The following is a 22,973-nucleotide window of genomic DNA, read 5'->3' as shown; positions in this document are numbered from 1 at the left end:
AGACTGCCCACATCTTTCTCCCACAGAACCGCTGGTGGTTTCGAACCGCCGACCTTTCAGTTAGCTGTTGATCGCTTTAACCACCGTACCACCAGGGCTTGGGGACACCATGTGGCTGCTAATAAGGGACAGCTACGTGGCCATTAAGCATTTCAGAAGACCACTAACTACGTGTTCTTAGGATGCACAGGAGAGGTGAAGTATCGACACTGCAAGCTGCTCAGGAAAGAGCAGGGAGCTCTGGTGCCAGCAAAGGGACTTTCCAGAAAAGGTAACTTAAAATAGATTGCCATGGAAACAGCTGAGGTGCTTTCCAGGAACACCGCAGATGCAACTTCCAGAGAGGATTACAATAATGCTTACTCTTACAAGATCAGCTTAAAGTAGAGTAACTGAAAATAACACCTGGGCAAAACTCAGGTATAAGAAAGGGGGCAAGTCGGACGCCAAATTGAGACCCATCTTTGGATGGACAACCTCCCGGTCAGTTGGTTGTGTGACTCCCTGGCTGTTGGCTGCCCCGCCATCGGCACCATCGCCGTCTTGTCTCGTTAGAGCACTGTGTTGCTGAGGGTCAAACCAGAAGGGGACTGAGTCACCCCAGGGAAACCTCTGTACCATCAGCAGGTCTGGAACACGACAATCCATGAAATCCTAGCCTCAGTCAGTGGCATGCTGTCCCAATGCAGATGCCTGGGCCCGCAGCCTACATTCACTTAATCAGAATCTCTGGGGACTGGGCCTTGCAATCTGCATTTTAGCAAGCACTCTGGAGATTCTTTTGCATTCAGAAGTTTGAAAACACTCATAGAAGAAAGGTGGCAAATACCCTGGAGGAAGTGGCTTCTCAGCACCCTACCAAATTTACCTGAAATTGAGGCTAGAACTTAGATGAAAGCATTCAACTGTAACTCCGCATTAGCATGTTCACAACTACGTCCCTTGGTTCATTGGTGGGTGAAATAAAAGCCCCATCACTGAAGGAAAATGGGATCTAAGTCAAAAAACTTATTTAGGCATCTCCAAGTCCCAACCAAGTTATTTCCTAACATAAAGGATATTTGCTAATCAGACCAGAAGTCTCCGGAGGTCATCTTTCTACTGAAAGGCCACGTGACTGACACTTCAGAACATACGCCTGTTTCATGTTCTCATAGGTAAAGGCTTTGCATTACACTGGACACACGCCTTTCTAGCGTGGGAGTGCAGCAGACAGAACCGCCCCCGAGCCCTGAGCTCTGGAGGCCAGGAGGGAACCTAGGTCTCAGAGTCTACAGGGCATAATCATGGGTGGTGCAAATGGTTAACATACACTGCTGCTGAGCAAAAGGTTGGCAGTTCAAATCCACCCAGAGGCACCTCAAAAGAAAGTGCTGGTGATCTACTTCCAAAAACTCAGCCAGTGAAAACTCTATGGAGCCCCGTTCTACTCTGACACACATGGGATCTCTGTGAATCAGAATTGACTCCACAATAAATTTTTTTGTCTATCTTTCTTTTGTTTTGGTTTGTTATACTCATGGTCCTAACAGTCCTAAATTCAAACACTGTCCCATTATCTTGGAGGGAGGACTGGCACATGAACCTCCTGCCAGGAGTATATTCCGGAAGTCGATGCCCCGGGGTCCCTTTCCACTGAAGAAAGATCTCTCTAACCTTGCACACGCCATCTTCAAGTTCCTCTGGAGGCAGGTCTGGGTTTCTTTCCACGTGGAGGTTCCAGCGATCAAGCTGTACAATTGTCCCGTCTTCCACTTGGCACAAGATCTTAGAAACAGGCTCATCCGTGTAGCCCTATAGGAGCAGAGAACACACCCACTGGAGTCCAGCGCAGTGGCTGTTGTAGCCCATGCCATCATAAGCAAGGAAGGGCCCTTCTGCTATAGATCTCTGCTTATTTCACTATAGCAAGGCTGGGAAAGGAAACTAGGTTTGCCTTGAGTTATTCAGAATTTAAGATAATAATCACAGGTAACGGGCATAGGAATACTAGCTGGTTTGAGGTGAGGAACAATTTTGGCCGGCACCAAGTACCAACAGCCACTGGTAGGCATTGAGGGTCAGGCTGGATGTCTGCTCTTACCAGGGTAAGGTCTGAACTCCCTGGGCCTCCTACTAGAGGCAGCCGAGGGAAACACAGAGCAAGTGTGTGTGCAAAAGAGGGAGGGGGATCAAGAATCAATCAATCTGATTGACAGCTTGCTTCTGTTAACACCCTTCTCACTCGCCTCTCCTTCACGCCCAGGACACCACTGCCTCCATGCCCAGGACAGGTCAGGTTGAAGTCGAGCCCTAGGAGGCATGACTTACTCCCAGCAGACTCATTACTGACGGCATGATTAAAGATACCCATTGTTGATTTGAAGGAGAGGCATTGACACATAATGAGTAAGTTGCCTCATGTACGTATATTTACTATTTAAACCCTCCCCGCCTACTTAAAAAACACGCCTGTGGGAAGTTAACCCATGCAAAGGCCAGATTCATATTCGCTAACCTATGGAGAATAATTTTCACAAGCAATAGTCTCATATGAGAAGATAAAATGCTGGTGGGGCTGAAGTGCTGATATATCGTGCCTTCTTACCATCTTGGTGCTTGAAAAAGCAAAAGTAACAATGAGATGTCTGGCTAGCGACAGGTGGAGCTACTTCCCACTAAACTTGCCTGTAGGCAGCTCCATGGTGGGAAGGATAAGTTAGTGAGTGACCTGTATAACTAAATCTGTGATGGCACTGATCAGAAAAAACAGATGCTCAAAAAAAGCTGAAACTCTCCCAAAGTAAGGGCTATAAATCTGAACGGGATTCACTGCCTGGCCAGGGCCCACCATCAGGAAAAATTCAAGTTGGCCTGGTGGTTTTACATGAAGACCTAAGGCAAAGCCACTCTGTCTTTGAAGACACCTCAAAAAGTCCCAGGCCTGCCCAGCTACCACTGCCATTTTCTCCTATTAAGCTTTCCCTCCCCTCCAGCTGACTATAAGCTTAAGCTTGAGGAAGCTACCAGATGAAGTCGGGGCCGTGGACACCCATTCCCATTTCTGACTTGTTCCTCGGGCGGCGCAGCAAAGCCCGTACATCCATACACCTGTGGGTGTGGGCAGCCCCTGGGAAACGTTCTTACCCCGCCCCAGTTGAGCGTGCGGGCCAGGTCGTTCCCCGTCCCCAGAGGAAGGACCCCAACAGGGGGTTGGGGGCTCAGCTGCAGCTCATCCAGGATGGACAGGATCCAGCCCACCTACAGATGTGTCAGGGGCCAGAAGAGAGAAAAGAAAGATAAATCAACGATAGAGAAGGCAACTTGGGAGGAGTCTTTACGGAGCTGAGAACATGTATGCGTTAGCGCAGTGGATAGGGTGCAGGAAGCTCACGCGTCTCAGGCAGTTCCGGAAGTCAGCCCTCTGAGAAGGAAAGGGGTTGTCTGCACATGGACCACCATATAAATAAAACTGGGCCCATTTATCGGTATGTTTAGCTCCTGTTGTTGCTGGGTGCCACTGAGTAGATTACCCACAGGGTTTTCTAGTGGTTAAGAGCTCAGCTGCTAACCAAAAGGAGGGCAGTTCAAATCCACCGGCCACCTCTTGGAAACCCTATGGGCTAGTTCTACTCTGTCCTATAGGGTCACTATGAGTTGGAATCAACTCGACGGCAACAGGTGATCTTTACGGGAGCAGATCGCCAGGTCTTTCTCCCACAGAGCCACCGGTGAGTTCTAACCACCAACCTTTTTGTTAGCAGCCGAGCACTTAACTGCTGTGCCACCAGGGCTCGTTACTTTAACTAGAGATCTACTTTGAAAGGTAGGAGGGTTTAAGATTTAGGAGGGCAATGTACCACGGTGCACTGCGGGGAAAACAAGAATCAGACTGAAACTCTGCTCGGGCCGCCTGCTGTGTAACCCTGATGAAATGATTGCACCTCACTGATTTCCTGATTTGTAAATGGGGATAATAATACCTACCTCACAGGGGTGTTTATAGATCAAACTAAAATCTACAAGACCCTCACTTAGCATATGGTGCATGACCACACAAGCACTCGTTACGTGGTCATCCTCCATAGCGTGACCTTAGAAATGAGTGGTGTTTTCCTAAACATTCCCATATTCTCCTTAATGGAACGTTATGGAAACATAATTAGGGATGAACCTAGCACTTAGCATAAGTTTTGAAGAAAATAGATACTTATATACTAGAATCATATTCCTGCTTCATCTTTTTCTGTCTGAGATAAATAATATGTTTGGGTTTAGTCTTATTAGGACTGTTTAGAAAAATTACCTAAAAGTTAGAAATGGCAAAAAGAGACTTGCATGTCCCTACGAGGTCATCCTAGAACAGTGTTGCTCAGGCCTGCCCAGGGACTTTGTAACTGCAGATGAATGTGTCCATTGCTGTCCTGCAGAGACGCAAATGTCAAGGAGGGAAGACAACCTGGAAGGTTAAGGTTACACTCCCCGACAGGACGTTAACCAACGTGTCTCAAATTTAGGAAACGTAAGGCAGTCTGGGTGGTGCTCCTCTAAGTCGTCAACACATCAGCTTGACCATCTTGCTGGTGAGTTCATTTTTTTCTTTTTCATTGTGGTAAACATACAGGTAACAAAATATTTGACATTTCAACAATCTTCACATGTACAGTTCAGTGACATTACATCTATCATGTTGTTCAACCATCACCATTATCCATTTCCAAATTTTTCCATCACCCATAAAAGAAGCTCAGTGTCCCCTAAGCAATGAGTCCCCCTTTTCCCCTCCCTCTGGCCCACCCATAAAAAAATAAAACCCACTGCCGTTGAGTCTATTCCGACTCATAGTGACCCTATAGGTCAGAGTAGAGCTGCCCCATAGGGTTTCCAAGGAGTGGCTGGTGAATTTGAACTGTCGACCTTCTGCTTAGCAGCCGAGTGTTTAACCACTGTACCACCCACTCACCCATGGTAACCACTAATAAACATTGGTTTCTATACACTTGCCTATTCTAGACATCTCATGTAAGTGAGATCATGCAATATTTGTCCTTCTGTGACTGACTTATTTCATTCAGCATAATGTTTTCAAGGTCTACTCATGTTGTAGCAGGTATCCAAAAATACCAAAGCCTGTTGCTGTCGAGTCAATTCCAACTCATAGCGACCCTACAGAACAGAGTAGAACTGCCCCATAGAGTTTTCAAGGCTGTAATCTTTACGGAAGCAAACTGCCACATCTTCCTCCCAGTGGCATGTAACAGGACTTCATAAATAATTCCATTTACAATGGCATCTAAAAGAATGTACGTAGGAGGCCCTGGGTGGCACAGTTAGGTGCTCAACTACTAGCCGAAAAGTTGGTGGTTCGAACCCACTCAGAGGTGCCTTGGAAGACAGCCCTGGTGATCTGCCTCTGGAAGGTCACAGCCTTGAAAACCATATGGAGCAGTTCTACTCGGCACACGTGGGGTCGCCATGAGTCAAAATCAACTTGATGGTAACTAGCAACAACAACAGCAGGAATAAACTGAACCAGGGAAGTGAAAGCCTTGCTTACTGAAAACCGTAAAACATTACTGAAAGAAATGAAAGAAAATCTAAAGACAGAAATAAAGGAGTATTCTATGCTCATGGATCGGAAGGCTACAATCATTTTTTTTCCACATGTATTCATTCTATATTTGTATAAGAGTCGTGTTTTTTTAACTTTTTCAAAAATTAAACCTTGACAGTACATTTACTGAACAGGACTACATATAAAGCACAGAACTGAGCAATTGAGATAAACGGATAAATGAGCTGAGAGAAGAGAGGACAGACAAGGTAGACCGCCCCTCTCAAGGAGTTTGTAATAACAAAATTGACATATTCTATGTGCTAGGCCCTGAGCACAACACAGTTATTTAACAAATGTTCTTATTAAACTTTAAAATAACTGTGTAAGACAGATACAATTTCCATACGCATTTTCTAGATGAAGAAGCTGAGTTCAGTGACTTGCTTAATATCCCCTCACTTGTGTGGTACAGCTGACATTCAGGATTGGGTCTGCCTAGCTCTACTCCCTGGTGGCACAATGGTTAACTGCTACGGCTGCTAACCAAAAGGTCAGCAGTTTGAATCCACCAGCCGCTCCTTGGAAACCCGACAGAGCAGTTCTACTTTGCTCTATAGGGTCGCTATGAGTCGGAATTGACTCGAGGGCAATGGGTTTAACTTCAAAGGCCAGTCTCTTGCCCACTATGGTACCGAGAAGCTTTAAATAAAGAGCTAAACCCAATATTCTACATATGGCCTGACCGTCCAGAGACAGCATCACATACTTTTGAAATTTTTAGAGCTGGAGAAACCTTGCTTTTGTTAGCTGCCATTGAGTTGGCCCCAACTCATGGTGACCCCGTGAACGATGGAAGGAAATGCTGCCCAGTCCTGTGCCATCCCCATGAAGGGGAGAAACCTTACAAGTTGCTAAATCTACTTTAGTTAATTTGCAGGTTTACTCACTGAGGTACAGAGAGATTATGTAATTTGCTCGAGACTAAGTAATTGGCAGAGGCAGAGTCAGGCTAGAATTGGGTCTCGTGAGTCCAAATCTAATGTCCTTTCTTCTCAGAAACGATATTTCTTTGTAGGATATAAAACTTGCCCTTTTCAGCAATGCAGTCTACATTGTGCTTACCTTCTGGAAAGACATATCAAAACCCTCACTCATTGTAATAAACAAAAATCAGATCTCTGAAAATGTCAAAAAAGTCCACCCATTCCCCCAAACTGGGAAACCTACTCCAAGGCAGATCCTCAGATTCTGACCAGAGTTTATTATTATTATTATTGTGGTAAATATGTAGGTAACAAAACAGTTGCCATTTCTGCCGTCTTCACATGTACAGTTTGGTGGCATTAATTATGTTTATCATGTTGTTCAACCATCACCATTCACCATCCCCAAATTTTTCCATCACCCTTAGCAGAAGCTCAGCGTCCCCTACCCAGAGCTTTTTTAACTCTTATTTTATGCACAGTGCTCACAAAACTTGCCAGATGCTACGTTAGTTCCAATGACTGTGCTAGACACTGTTTCCCCACCACTAAAAGCACAAACTAAAGGCAGTGAAAGTCGATAGCTCTAACAGACTACCAGAAAGTGAATTTAAAAAGCCATTAGGAAGCACAGGAAAACTCAGACAGCCAAGCAACCAGAAAGCACCGACTGCAGATGTAAACACCCTGAGAGAATCATAAACTTTCAGATACGCAGCGGATGTTAATGGAAATCTAAGTCAACATCCCGTACAGAGAGGGCAAACGAGGCATTCTCTTTACAACTTCGAGGAGGCACAATCATTCAACCTCCTTTTATTATCTGCACTCCTGGGTCTGCCCATTTTCTTTCAGGTAGATTTAAATTAGAAAATGCTGAACGATGTCTCTCTTTCCTTGACAGAGATAATGAACGCCATGTGTTCATATTTCCAACACCCCACTTCACTCTAGACACAGCAATGATAGAAACAAAATTTAAAAAGACTCATCTTCGTGGGCCAGAAACAAAACACCAAGCAGCAAGCAGGTCAAAGCCTCAAGTTGGCTTGGCTCCTGGTCTTGGAACAAGCAGAGGCAGCCAGGAGAATGGCTTCTATCTGATAATGGGGGTGAAAGTGCTCCCTGGTGGTGGGAGGCTGTATCGGAGCCACGCGCCACAGGAAAGCAGAGCCAGGCTCCCTCTGGAGAAAAGAGGCTGGGACTGGAGTGTGAAGAGCCACTGCCTGAGGCCATGACCAGGGACAGGTGAGGACCCTCTATGGCTGGAGAAGGCTGAGAGCCTCTGTCTGATAAGCTAGGGCCCAATGTCCCACTTCCTCGTGCCATCCCCGAAACATCTCCGCTATCTCCTCAGCATGGCGGCCTTAGACCCCAAAGAAAACCCGACTCTGCTGAGTGTCCTGGAGACAACCTCAAAACCCCTAGGAAGAGACAGTGGTGTAGAGAAGGAAAAGGGAAAAAGCAAACAAGACAAAAATACCCTCCTCTGAAGACGAGCCTGCAAAGAAAAATTCTCCGTCACATGAGGGATACGAATACTGAGACTGAAATGTTGAGGGATTCAGTCACTGCCCATGAGATACAAACAATTTCCACATGACTTGGGACTAAGTCACCGTGGCCGTCTTCTAAGCATCCTTTGATCAATATAATTGCCCTCACTCAAACCTTCTTTTGCTCTGTGCCTATGTTTTCTCAGAAAACGTTGTCAATAATCCACATGATACCTGGCTGTCTCCACGAACGACATGAGCCCTCAGGAGCTGTGATTCCCCACCATCTCCTCCCTCCTCCACTTGACCAGCACAGAAAAGGAACACATAGAGCTGATTCGACAGCAAAGGATCTTCCCCCTTTCTGATCAATTGATTTGCCTTACAAGTTGAATCTAAATATCCTATCCATTGTATCTCTAAATTGATATACTGACAAAAGGAGATCTCTGGTGGCACATGGTTAAGTGATTGATTACTAACCTAAAGGTTGGTGGTTTGAACCCACCCAGTGGCTCCACGCAAGAAAGACCTGCCAATCTGCTCCTGTAAAGATCACAGCCTAGAAAACCCTATGGGGCAGTTCTACTCTGTCATATGGGTTGCTGTGAGTTGAAATTAGTTAGACAGCACCTAATGACAACAATCAATATATATCCATTCCAATAGACAATGGATCAAATTTTAAGTTCCCCCTGAATACAAGAAGATAATCTTGGTATTTCATCATTACATAACCCTCGGAGTCAGCAAATGCCATCCCCCCTCTCACAGCTCAGATTTTTGTCTGAAATTCTCTCCTGGACAACCAGGCTGGTAGTCTTTGGCAGAGGTGGGTCTGTGTCTTTCTCTGCACAGCTCCCAAACAGTTTTTTTGTCCAACAGCTAAGTCATCACAACCCAATGGCCAACTTCCTCAGAAGGCAGCATAATGTAGGGGTTCAGGACCCCAAGCAGGAAGGGCAGAGCTGGTGTGAAGCCAGCTCCACCGCTGACTGGCTTGGTGAGTTTAAACAAGCCACTCAGTGACCCTAAGTCTCCACTCCCTCATTTGTAGAAGGAGGATGATAATAATACCTGCCTCTTAGGGTTGTTCTGTCAATTAAATAACATGTGGGAATCACTTACCATGCACTCGACGACAAACAGGAAATGCTAAGTTAATATGACCTACAATGATTCAGATATATTTTTTTCTTCCTCTTTCCTCACTACATCATTGGAAAGTCCAGTTTTATAGACATAAAATACCATCTTCCTATTTCTCTACTTATAGAAAAGCTGAGGGTCTCAGCTGAGCCCCCAAGTTTGCGAACCCACCCCACCTGCGGCTGCCATCAAATCGAGAAGGCTTTCTTCTGCACACTGCCAGGAACTGTAAAAGCAAGAGTGCCTGCCCTGCGCCGAAAGGTGCTGTAAAAGAGACAGAAGTGGAGGCACCCACAACCGCAGGGAACAGAAAAGATCTTGGATCATAATCTGTGACTTTGTCCTTACAACCGCAAAACGATGTAAAAGGCTGAGGCCCCCAAGCTGTCATCGGAGGCTCCACCCTCAAGTAACCAGGACCCGCCCTGCTGGAAGTCCAGACAGCAAGCCCTTTTGGGGAGCTGTGGCTTCTACGGCTTTAACCCAAAAAAAAAAACTCTCATATTCTAAACAAATCAGCCTAAAAATATGAATCATATACCTCGATACACATTTCATAAACCCCATGTATTTTTCACCAAACACCTTATTTTAGCAAGGTAAGGTAAAAATCAAACCTGGTTTCCCATAAGGTACACGATAACCACAGTTTTAATTCTGAGAGACTGGGCTACAGATGTGACTTCTGACACAAACAATTAGTTCAAAAGCATGTGCTGACTCTAGGGTAAGTACACTACTTGTATTTCAGACACGTCTGCCCTTAGTTACTGTCGGACACCCCGGTGCAAATGTCCGGGGCATCCGTGAGTTATGTGGAAGGATGGAAAACTGCAGTTAGGAAGAGGAAAACGTATCCATAACATAAAAGAAAGGAAAAATAGATGAAGATTTAGCCTTCTGGAAGACCCATTCTTTATGGTTTATGTAAGCAAGAGGTGCTAGATAAGAACGGACAGGGAAGTCAAAAGAGAACCAGGTAGTGTGTGTGTCAAGGAGAAGGGTGATATTAATGGTGGTGGAGAGTATTCGCGTGAAGTCTGTAATTGGATCTGGTTCTTAGGAGTTCACTGGGGACGTGCCACACCTCACTTCCTCATCATTCGTGGCTTGTCCCAATCACTCTACTGAAACTGCTTTCTTATAAACCACCAGCTGTCTCCTAGTCTCGAAATTCATGGTAATTCTTCAGTCTCTCCCTGAGGATATAACCACCAGCTCCTTCTCCAAACTCCTGCCTTGGTTGGTTTTTCTGACAGAGGAGACTACTGGCTGTCCTTCTATCTCTTCATTTTCCTTTTGGTCTTTGGCTCCTCCTCCATAATTACAGGCGTTTCCTAAGCATCAGGATCAGGCTCTCTTCTCTCCTTATGCTTTATGCTTTGAAAATCTCATGTCTTCAAATACGGATCTAAGAGCAGAGAATGCCTCAATACTACATGACTTAGCACAGTGCCCCCTACACATATCTGCTGAGAGAGGAAAGGAGAAAGAAACGAGGGGGGAAGAGAAAAGGTGTGACGCAGGGGTTACGAGGATGATGGAGAGGTTTGGGAGGCAGGTCACACCATGCAGTGATGAAGTCCAAGGTATGCAGATGGAACGGGGACTCCTGTGGGCTTGAGGTCATGCCCGTTTAAGTTAAGAAGGAACAAGAACTGTGAATTCAGGACGACACCTAGCCGATCCTTAGTGTGTCTGCCACTGTCACTGGGATTTAGAGAAGGAAAAAGATTTGAGTGGGATGCTGAAGTCAGATAGGAAGGAAAGCAGTGTCTGAACTAAGAAAACCTACTGCAATCAAGAGTCACAATGAGTTTATCCTTTCTTTAAAGATAACTAACGTGGGACATGGTTGAGCTAGGAAAACCACAGTATTATCTCCTCTCAGAGGATTCGTTTGGATGTAATTCTTAGTTAAGGAAGTCACGAAAATTCGATACTAGCATATCCCTAAATACATGTTCCCTGGAACACAATACCTGATTGAAATTTAATGGGTATTGTGAGGAAAAAAATTCTATGGCCAAACGATTTTGGAAAACACTGGGTTACACAAAGTTAAATAGGTTTGGCTTCTTCGCTGTAAGACTTTATAGAAAATTTGATAAGATGGTAATGTGCACTGTGAATCTCCAAAAATGGTAAATACCATGTGTGCAGTGTTTCCCAGCTGAGAAAATGTGTTTCCTCCCCACAGTGTCTCTTGGGACCAGTGGAATCATGTTCTGTTTCATTCCAGTAGCATTTCTTAGAATATAATGTGTCTACTGTTGTACTCAGTGCTTAGGTGCAATGAGAGATAAAACTAAAGAGAAGATTTTGTTGCTACCTTCGAGAAGAAAGCATTCTAATCAGGGAGCTTACAGAACAACTAAAGAGTTTATTTCATAATAAAAATCTTAGATCCTGTGGGGACAGATTCTAAATCCAGAAGAAAAACATACTGCACAGCAGAGTCTAAATGACACTATTCCCAATTCTTTATCTTTGCTAACTAGATGAACATAACCTCCCCCCAAAAAAAAACAATTGCCGTTGAGTCAACTCCAATTCATAGAGACTCTATAGGACAGAGTAGAACTGTCCCATAGGATTTCCAAGGAGTGGCTGGTGGATTTGAACTGCCGACCTTTTGGTTAGTAGCTGTAGCTCTTAACCACTGCGCCACCAGGGCTCCAGATCAACATAAGGAGAGGCCAAATGGAGAAACAGATGAGACATAATAAACAGGGGAAAACAGATCTGATATTAAACTTCAATCCAATTCCATCTTTTCTTTTAAAAATGACTACAAATGAGACCAATCAATGATCTTTAGAGCAAATGAATTGTCATGGATTGAACTGTGTCCCCCTAAAAATATGTGTCAACTTGGTTAGGCCATGATTCCCAGTATGGTGTGGGTGTCCTCCATTTTGTGATTGTAAATTTATGTTAAAGAGGATTAGGCTGGGATTGTAACACCCTCACTAAGGTCCCATCCCTGATCCAGTGTAAAGGGAGTTTCCCTGAGATGTGGCCTGCATCACCACCTTTTATCTTACAAGAGATAAAAGGAAAGGGAAGCAAGCAGAGAGTGAGGACCTCATACCACCAAGAAAGCAGCACTGGGAGAAGAGCGTGTCCTTTGGACCTGGAGTTTCTGTGTGGAGAAGCTCCTAGTCCAGGGGAAGACTGATGACAAGGACCGTCCTCCAGAGCCGACAGACAGAGAAACCCTTCCCCTGGAGCTGATGCCCTGAATTTGGACTTGAAGCCTACTGGACTGTGAGAGAATAAACTTCTGTTTGTTAAAGCCATCCACTCGTGGTGTTTCTGTTATAGCAACACTAGTTGACCAAGACACCAACGTTAGTGAATCTTCTGAGTTTTATTTCCACTAGAAAAAAATTAAAATAATTCAATTGTGTGGACATATTTCTACTTAATAACTGTCATACCAAATATAAGAATAAATGGCGATAGGTCAGTGTATATTTTTAAGAGAATTTAGCTGTCTGTAATCTTCATGTCTGATGACTTAACCACGTCCTTCCTCCGAGGAACACAAAAGGATAAGAGCAGCTGAGAGAAAGAAGCATAATTCAGAAGAATCAAGCATGTGTCTGAGAGGAGAACCACAAAGTTCTTTCTAACCTTCAAACCCACTGCCGTCAAGTCGATTCCAACTCCTAGCAACCCTATAGGGCAGAGTAGAACTGCCCCATCGGGTTTCCAAGGCTGTAAATCTTTACGGAAGCAGACTGCCACGTCTTTCTCCAGCAAAGGGGCTGATGAGTTCAAACTGCTGACCTTCCAGTCAGCAGCCGAACACTTAACCACCGCACCACCAGGGCTCCTGTACCTCAACCTCCTGATTCACGAGAGAGAGAAGGGTGTGTCTTGGGGGTTGGACACACTGTGAGGTGAAATGGAGAAAGAGCACCGTCACAAGGAAAACAAAAGAAAGATGGCGGAGATACAGGAGAGTGCTGAATTCAATTACAAAGACCTACCGTTCCATCCCCGCCGCAGGCCAGGATCCGCAGATTTGGTACTTTTCTATACAACTCCAGCCTGCAGAGGAAAAAGAAGAAAAAGATGATGAGAGAGCACATCACCACCATATCAAAGAGCAAACACATAGTAAAAAGCAGTGGAGGAGGGCTCCATTGGAGAAAATGTGCACTCATGAGGACCGCGACATCATCCAAACTAATTACCGAGCAACCACACGAGGAATGACTAAAATGATTGTATCAGAGGTTGGCAACCAATGTTATTTTTTAAATGGCCAACAGTGGAATGGGATTTTAGGATTCCCTAAGTTCTGTTTCCCATAATTTCTATTAATGTGTCGATACACATTATTCTCATTAGTTTTGACTCCCTTCCTTCTCTTTCTTTTCCCCTCACTCTCTCTCCTCCTTTCTCATCACTAATTGGTAATCAATAGTCCTTATATATCTCCTCTATATATTTTATAAGCTGCATCTATTTCATTTTCAAGCCTATACTTCCCAATGGTAATCCTATGCAATGTTTTTTCCAAAAGTGACAAACGGAGGCTACCCCACTGTTATTACTACCACGCCCACAATTCTGTCTATCTCTCAACTCTTTCACTCATGCGCACAGCCCCACACATGCTCCCCACCCAAAGTGGGAAGGTGTATTTATTTACCTTCCTTTCTTCAGCAACTGTGTGCTTGAAATTAGACCATTTTATCTCTCATGTTGACTGCCTCAAGAAAATGATACCACCCTTGATAAAACATTTGCTTTAATGAAACTATAAATGGTTCTGTTCTAGAAAACATCACCTATTTAAGAAAAATAATTATCTTTCTGAAATTATTTCCTGTCCCACCATGTTCTTCACGGTGACCTATGAAGTATCTACCTATCTTAAGTTTTACTGAAGTGATAAAATCTTCAGAAAAGTCAGTATCTGAAAGGGGAAAAGCTAGGGTAGCCAATTTGCCCTAGTATATTCAAACAGAGGAAAGAATACACAAGTCTTACAGCAAACTCTAGTGGCAGAAGAGTTCATAGATTAAAAGAATAATAGTAGAAATCAATTTCTCATATTCCGTGTTATTGTGCACTCCTGAAATATGTAATTTATCCGCTGCATACAGGAATACTATTTACCTGGACATCACCTAAGTTGATATTCCTTTGCCTCTGATGTTGTTACTTACTAAAAAATAATTGCTATCCCTTAAGTGCCAATGTTTATCAGATGATATCTGAACTTTCTTCATAGATGAGGTTAAAAAGGGGAACCAAACAATAGCAGAAGTGTCCCTGCTCCTTTCCGTCATGTACCCCTCCTCCAAAGGGAAGAGAAAGGATACATGTCATCTAGATCAAGACTTTATCTATTTCTCAACACTTGTAACAAAACCAAGAGAATGAGATTTTGGAAAAACTCAGAAAAAGGGACTGATCAGGAATTAAAAGGTCTCCTCGACACTGGTATGGATTCCATAGGTATAATCAATCACCCAATCTCTCTCAAACATACACACACACATACATACACACACACACACACACACACACACACAGCCTGTAATCCAAATAAATGAACATGCTCCCAAACAAATATGGCCGCCATCCACAAAGACACATTTACACCCACCATCAATGTGCATCTCCACTTATGTACCGGCATAAATGGAAGTATGACGGATCCTACCTCAACTCACAGACACGCTGATAAGCCCCAGCTACAGATACACAAGCAGTAAACAACCCACTAGAAGATTCACTGAGTTAACTGAGAAGTAACCCCCCCAAAAATAGGAGGGAACCAGTAGATGAAGTTGTAAAGGGAGGAAATCACAGGTGAGAAAGTCTATGAGAGATGGTCAGAAAATCTTTCACAGAGCAATCACATAACAGAGCTTGCCCTCAAAGCAGAAAGTCCTTCTCCCCTGCCTAACACAGATGGGAACCACGGAAGGTATCTCCGGACTTACGCGTCTTTGGGTCCTTCCTGAGAAAGATCGAAGACTTGACGTGGGTTCAGGTACCACATGAACGTCTGCAGGACTTTGGTTCCCTGCAAGGAAAACAATGACCATAATAGGAAGAAATTTCCAAACATTAACTCTCATTCAGAAAATATCGATAAATCCTGCTATCTAAAATAACATCTAATTACAAACAGTACAGAGAAGTAGTTAAAATCATGGGATTCAGAGACAGTATACATTGCTTCAAAACCCAGCTTAGATGTTGATGAGCCTGGACAAGTTTCTTAAATCCATTAAGCTCGACCGCCTTCTCTGAAACATGGAGACAGAAAGCCTAGTTTACAGGTTGTTTTGAGGATTAAATGCAGTAACGCTTGAGCGGCATCCAGCACAGTGCCCGACAGGCAAAACACCTGCTGCCTTCAAGTCAGCTCTGGCTCCTGGCGCCCCCATGTGCACCAGAGTAGAACTGTGCTCCACAGGGTTTTCAGTGGCTGATTTTTCAGAAGGAGCTAACCAGACCTTTCTTCCAAGGCTACCTCTCGGTAGACTCGAACCTCCCACCTTTTGGATAGCAGTCAAGCACATTAACTGTTTGCACTATTCAGGGACTTTGCCTGACAGGCATTGGGTTAATGAACAGTACCTACTAGTTTTACCATCATCACTTAATATATGAAAATCCAGGTTGGGAGGTTATAAGTCAGCCTATATAACATTAATTTTCATCTTACTGTTCAGCTTACTATTGGTTTTGCATAATATGAAATATGGACAACATCAGCTAGGCATAATTTGATTGGACTAATTTATTTTTTTAACTGGAACAAAAGCATCACAGGCTTCCAGTTACTTATGATACATATGCCCTCCCCAGTTAGTGAGATCAAAGCTCATGTTGTCAGCTCTCAGTCTCCTTGCCTACACATCCTTGTCCAAGCCGAGCACTTTTCTCTCACATGAACATTGTGGGGGTATTTTAAGTAATGATGCCATTTATACAGATGGTCATCTTGACAGATACAAGGCAGTTTTAGTGGTCATTTCATAAAGTGCATTGAGGGAACAAGAAATAAAAGAAGGAGCTTTGGTATCAGGCAGTACACCAAGAGTTTTACAATAGACTAGGCTGCTTCATTTTAAATCGTTATCAGTCATAGCGATAACATTTGATCCGCTTGGCAGGATTAGCTGCTTGCAATTGTGGTTCGTTTATAGATACCATGGTCACTCCTTTCTAAAATATTCCTAAGTTTGTATATTAAATATGCTCTGTTTGTGAACCCCGGTGGTACAAGCGGTTTGCCATCATCTACTGAAAGAAAGGTTGGTGGTTTGAGCGCACCCAACGTCTCCATGGGAGAAAGGCCTGGCAATCCGCTTCTGTAAAGATTACAGCCAAGAAAACCCTATGGAGCCCAGTTCTACTCTATCACGAGGTTGCTATGAGTCAAAATCGACTCAGCAGCAACAGGTTAGGGGTTATTTTTTGGTTTTATTTAGGAGTCGTCCAACCCATTGCCGTCGAGTCAATTCCGACTCACAGCAACACTATCGGAAGAGTAGAACTGCCTCACAGGGTTTCCAAGGCTGTCGTCTTTACAGAAGCTGACTGCCACATCTTTCTCCCTGGGAGCAGCTGGTGGGTTCAAACCATCGACCTTTTGGTTAGCAGCAGAGAGCTTAACCACTGCATCACCGGGGCTTCTAGGAGTCCTCCTAGCAGAGTAGAAATTGCACAAGGTTTGAGTCAGAACTAACTTGGGTATTCTCACTGGGTGGTGAGCATTTGTAATCTTGCGGACACTGAGTCTACAGAATAGGAGGGCAATGTCTCCCTTCCAGGGTGATTACGAGAATTCAATGAGCCAATAATACCACTCATCTCGCATGGTATGTGGTACAAAACAGGCCTGTGTAAATGGCAGCCCCTTTCTTTTTTGCTCCTTGTTAAACTAGTCATTAAATTACACTTGAGGGTGTGAGGGATGAAGAGTAATTTATAATTATCACATGGTTACGCTCTGTGTTACAGAGGCTAATGTGGGTCTACTGCTTCACGTATCATCCTAACCTATCATTTAACAGTTCGGCTTTATCCTATGATGGCTATAATTTCAGGAATAACATTCTACCCTTCCTTATCACAACTAATCCTTCAGTTTGGCCAAATGACATATTTTGGTCCCTATTAAATTCAGACACAGATTTTAGGTAATAATACTGGCAAAATACTGGATCATTCTCTTTCTTTCCAGACCTGGCCTTGCAGTCAAGTCAGTTCGGGATTATCTCAAATAATCTTTTATTTTTAAGAGGTAACACAGAGTCATTTTAATGACCAACCAATTTATGAAACAGTTCCAACTGATATGCTAGAAAGTTCGTTGCTGGGTTTGGGATTCCTCCAGCAACGTGACTCATGTGTGCGAATCGCTCCTTTCCGCTTTGGCGACGGTGGAGCCGCATTTGAGTTTCAGCTTCTCCTATCCTGCGTACAGTACTTGGTAATTAACAACACCTTGCCAAAAAAAATGCAAAAGCACTGAGAGGTTGTTTCTCTTAACACAAAAATTCTCTAAAAGATCTGCGTGGCCACACAGTTTTGTTGTTGCTAATTTTCAAGTTGTGTGAGTGGGAACACGGAATCATCTCAGCGTAGCCTTTTGAGCACAAATGGTTAAACAGCTGACGACTAACCGAAAGAAAGGTTGGCAGTTTGAACCCACCCAGACGCACCGCAGAAGAAAGGCCTGGTGAACCGCTTCTGAGAGGTCACAGCCTTGAAAACCCTATGGAGCAGCTCCACTCTGCACACATGGGGTCGCTGTGAGTCGGAATTGACTCGACGGCAGCTGGTTTGGTTTTCGTTTGGATCCTTTCAGAGAAGGAGTATTGACATTAGGCTGGCAGGTTTCGCACAACTCCGGTGTTATTGTTAGCTGGCATCGAGTCGATTCGGACTCACAGTGACCCCACGTGACAGAGGAGAACTGCCCCATGGGGTTTTCTTAGCTGTAATCTTTATGATAGTAGATTGCCAGGTCTTTCTCCCCGGAAGCCGCTGGGTAGGTTCGAACTGTCGACCTTTCAGTTAGCAGCCAAGTGCTTAACTCTTGTGTCACCAGGGCTCCCTCTGTACAACTCTAGGAGGCGCCGTCTGCACTGTGGTTCATGGGACAGCACCCTCTGGATTTGTGCTGGATCCCTTGCCTGACCACACCGGGTTATCAGAGCTGACATTCAGGCATGATTTAATTACTTCTTTTAAAAAGCAATCTTTTTCCCGAGAGAAGAAGCATTCCCAAAACTCTGGGTGCCTCTTTTTGCCTGTCTCCCATCTTTCTCCTCCCCACTTCAACCTCCCCCCGAGCACTGTTATAATTCATTCCATAGGCTTATTGTGAATGTCATCCAGAGGGTGGGTAAACTGCGGGGAGCCAGTGCTGAGTTTTGCTGCTGTAAAATCCAATCTATAAAACGACTGTAGTTTCTGAATTAAAATGTTTAATTAAACTATGTAAGCTTGTTAGAAAAAAAAAAAAATTATCTCTTTTGCAAACTATGATGTTCATGAGTAAACACGATGAGTGTCTGGGAGAAAGCAAGGCATTGTTTGACCCATCTTGGTGGGTGGAGGATGAAGGTCTAACTCACCGAAACCAGTTGGTTCAACAACTCTGCCATTAACTCTAGGACAAGCTACTTGATGGAGGTAATCTGTTAGACAGCACTGGATGGTCTGATAAACCGGATTCCCCAGGCAGAGAGCCACTTCCTTCTCTCTCACTGGCAGGATTCAGTGGACTCAGTCATCTCTGCAGCCTGTCACTCACTAACAAGTCCCAAACACACTCATTCTATACGCCAAACGCAAAAGCTGCAAGTTTGGGGCAAGAGTCTAGTTTTCTCTAAGTGAGAAAACAGCGGAGAATTCCATCCATACACGCTCTGGAGCGGATTCTCATACAGGCTTTCGTCGATACAACACCTCCCTGACCGTGGAACATGGTCAGCTGTTGTGAGGACGGGTGTTCGTAAGGGCAGAGAAAACCATGTTCTTTCCAGTTCCAGGTGTTTTGGGACGAGGATGTGGAAGAAGAATATCACTTCCCAGAAAATGGGTCAATTGTTCTAGAGAAAAATGAACAGGATTCCTTCATGTACTTACTGTGGGTCAGGCAGAGTTTTAGGTGGGGGAAGGGGAGACAGAGAGACGGACAGACAGAGATCTTGCTATCAAGAGGAACTTCATAAAGAAAAGCACAGTGAAGATGATTCTGGGGTGGGAAGAAGCACTAAGAATGGGCCAGCTTAAACAGCACATCAGTCTTTGTCAACGCACTGCAGCCCTAGCAGAGGCTGAGCGTCACATCCTGGTATGTTACTGAGCAAGTCTTGGACATGTCAGGAGGGCATTACCTGGGCGATGGAAAGAACAATGCCGCAGACAGAGACAGGCCTGGGGAAAAGAAAAGTTAGTAGGAGGAAGATCTTAAAAAATAATTTTTTCCTACGGGCATGCCTGATCTATTCAATAAACATTTGTTAGAGTCCTACTATGTGCCAGGCATACTCGGAGGAGCTCAGAATCAACTGGAAGGAGACCAGTGCAAAATAAAATAACTCACGGAAGAAGGGGAGTGCTCTGACGGAGAAGCATAAGCGTCCCAAGGAGACACAATATGCCCAGGCCGGGCGACTGGACAAAGGCTGCCTAGACAGGATGCCCGAACTATCCAGACAGATGAGGACAGCTGGCCGTTTCTTCCCACACGGGGTAGAGGAAGAGGTTTCAGGGTAAAGGCACAAGAGGTGCAAAACAGGAAGACGTATCTTGGAAAAACAACATCCCGTTCAGTTTATGAACCAGGAGGCAGGCAGTGGTGGGACGTGGAATCGCAGGGGTGAGCTGGGGACGACGTCATGGGAGAATCAGACATGGTATGCCAAGAACCATCAGCTTTGTTCTGTAGGAAATGAGAGGCCACTGAAAGGTTTTAATCAGGTGAGTCAGACTGACATTGTTTAATGTACAGTAAAACCTGCAAAAGCCAGAACCTGTGTAAGGCGTAAACCTGTCAAGAGAAAACCAAAACCCGTTGCCGTGGAATTGATTCTGACTCATAGCAGCCCTGTAGGACAGAGTAGAACTGCCCCATAGGGTTTCAAAGGAGCGGCTGGTGAATTCAAACTGCCAACCTTTTGGTGCACAGCCGAGCTCTTAACCACTGCGCCACCAGGGAAGGAAAGCTCAAATATTTTCCACTAAAAGGACAGAAAAGTGGCAAGACTGCACTCTGTTAAAAGTGGAAAACTTGTAACACCTGAAAAACAGGGCAGTCTCGTTGAGTTCCGGCTCTCACAGGTTTCACTGTACTCTATTTTTTTAGATTTGCCAAAAAATTGTGCAGAATGTATGGAGGGTGCCCAAAAACCCCATGCCCTGCACCTGGTTTCTCCTATGGCTCACATCCTGCATTCATGTGGTATGCTTGTTACAGCTGATGAGTCAATACTGATACATTATTACTAACTGTCTTAGTCATCTAGTGCCGCTCTAACAGAAATACCACAAGTGGATGGCTTTAACAAAGAGAAGCTTACTTCCTCACAGTAAAGTAGGCTACAGGTCCAAATTCAGGGAGTCAGCTCCAGGGGAAGGCTTTTTCTCTCCGTCAGCCTTCTCATCAATCTTCCCCCAGACTAGGAACGTCTCTGCGCAGGAACCCCAGGTCCAAAGGACACACTCTGCTCCCGGTGCTGCTTTCCTGGTGGTATGAGGTCCCCCAATTCTCTGCTTGCTTCCCTTTCCTTTTATCTCTTGTAAAATAAAAGACGGTGCACGCCACACCCCAGGGAAACTCCCTTTACATTGGATCAGGGATGTGACCTTAGTAAGGGTGTTACAATCCCACCCTAATCCTCTTTAACATAAAATGACAATCACAAAATGGAGGACAACCACACAATACTGGGAATCGTGGCCCAGCCAGACTGATACACACATTTTTGGGGGACAAGATTCAATCACGACCCTAACTAAAGTCCACAGTTGCTATCAGGCTGGCCCTTTGTCTTGCACAGTCCCATGGCTTCCATAAATGCACAACCTCATGTGTTCACCATGGCAGCATCACACAGAGTAGTTTCACTGCCCTAAAAATGGGGCGGGGGAGCAGAACTACTGCAGTCCTTGGGAGGAGACCGTGTTGCAGTGAATTTTATCTCCCAGGAGGAGCGACTGGAGGTTGACATTTTGCTGTCTGATCCGCTGTCCATTTCCTCCAAGAATTCAGACCCAACAATGACAGTAACGCTGCCAGCTCTAGAGCTTTGTAACCCCCCCACCCCTTCCACCTAAAGAGGGCTGGAACCCTGCTAACTCAGAACTGAAGCCACCCCCAAAGTCCACCTTTCAGCAAGGATTAGACAGGCTTATAAAACAAACCATAACACACGAGGAACATGCCTCTTAGTTCAATCAAGTATACGAGACCAAATGGGCAACACCTGCCCAAAAGCAAAGACGAGAAGGCAGGAAAGGACAGGAACACTGGATGTTAATGGACAGGGAGAACCTGGGGTGGAAAGGGAAAGGGGGAGAAGCTGACACACTGCAGGGATTGCAACCAATGTCACAAAATAATTTGTGTATAAATTTTTGACTCAAAAATTAATTGGCACGGTAAACTTTCACCTAAAACACAAATTTTTTTTTTTTAAAAAGAGTGTTGGAAAAAACAAAGATTGTAGAGTGTCTTGGATTATTTACAAGGACAAAGAAGCAGTCCTGGCCTGTGTCCATTCCAATATATCCCTCAAAACTGTTGGAATCCAGGTTCATATTCCCTTGCACACATGAAACAGGGTATGAAGAAAAAGGCTACAGGTATCTTTCTGCCAGCAGATGGCGATATGGTTCAACACTTTATTTCAAGAACCAATGACTAAGCCAATTAAAGCAAAGAAAAAGAAAGTTTGAAGTTTAGAGGCGGGAAAGAGGCACAGAGTGCTTTATATCCACAAGCAGATGAGAGGAATAAATAAATAATTAAAAGGCAAAAATCGGAGTTTAGCAAAATAAGTATTTCTCTATTCATTACAGTGAGCCCTTGCTAATCAAAGTAGGGTCCTCGGAGCAACAACATCAGCACCATCTTATGGAGCCCTCTTGGCACAGTGCTTCACAGCTCACGCTGCTAACCAAAAGGTCGGCAGTTTGAATCCACCAGCGGCTCGTTGTTCTTGCTGTTGTTAGGTGCCATCAAGTCAGTTCTGATTCACAGCGACCCTATATACAACAGAACCAAACACTGCCTGGTTCTTCATCCTCACAATCGTTGTTATGCTTGGGTCCACTGTTGCAGACACTGTGCCAGGCCATCTCTTTGAAGGTCTTCCACTTCTTTGCTGACCCTCTACTTTACCAAGCATGATGTCCTTCTCGAGGGAACGGTCCCTCCTGATAACATGTCCAAAGTATGTGAGACGTAGTCTCGCCATCCTTGCTTCTAAAGAGCATTCTGGCTGTACTTCTTCCAAGACAGATTTGTTCATTCTTCTGGCAGCCCATGGTGTATTCACTATTCTTCACCAACACCATAATTCAAAAGCATCAACTCTTCTTTGGTCTTCTTTATTCAATGTCCAGCTTTCACATGCATATGAGGCTATCGAAAACCTGATGGCTTGGGTCAGGCGCACTTTAGTCCTCAAAGTGACATATTTGCTTTTGAACACATTAAAGATATTTTGCAGCAGATTTACCCAGTGCAGTGCATCATTTGATTTCTTGGCCGCTGTTTCCATAGGCATTGATTGTGGATCCAAGTAAAATGAA

At 44.5% G+C, this 22,973-nt stretch overlaps 1 protein-coding gene across 1 annotated transcript in view; it reads right to left on the bottom strand.

Annotated features, from left to right (window-relative positions):
- The window catches only part of DGKI (diacylglycerol kinase iota), a 486,429-nt gene that overhangs the window by 210,598 nt on the left and 252,858 nt on the right, over positions 1 to 22,973 (bottom strand). Inside the window, exons 11-14 of the mRNA XM_023736907.1 lie at positions 15,134 to 15,216; positions 13,163 to 13,223; positions 3,127 to 3,240; positions 1,657 to 1,794 (exon numbers count right to left, since the gene is read on the bottom strand). Coding sequence (XP_023592675.1) covers positions 1,657 to 1,794; positions 3,127 to 3,240; positions 13,163 to 13,223; positions 15,134 to 15,216 — 396 coding nt within the window. The remainder of the gene's footprint in view (positions 1 to 1,656; positions 1,795 to 3,126; positions 3,241 to 13,162; positions 13,224 to 15,133; positions 15,217 to 22,973) is intronic.

Source organism: Trichechus manatus, unplaced genomic scaffold, assembly GCF_000243295.1.
Source record: "Trichechus manatus latirostris isolate Lorelei unplaced genomic scaffold, TriManLat1.0 scaffold00093, whole genome shotgun sequence".
Lineage (NCBI taxonomy): Eukaryota > Metazoa > Chordata > Mammalia > Sirenia > Trichechidae > Trichechus > Trichechus manatus.
This window is presented reverse-complemented; position numbering and strand designations above follow the sequence as displayed.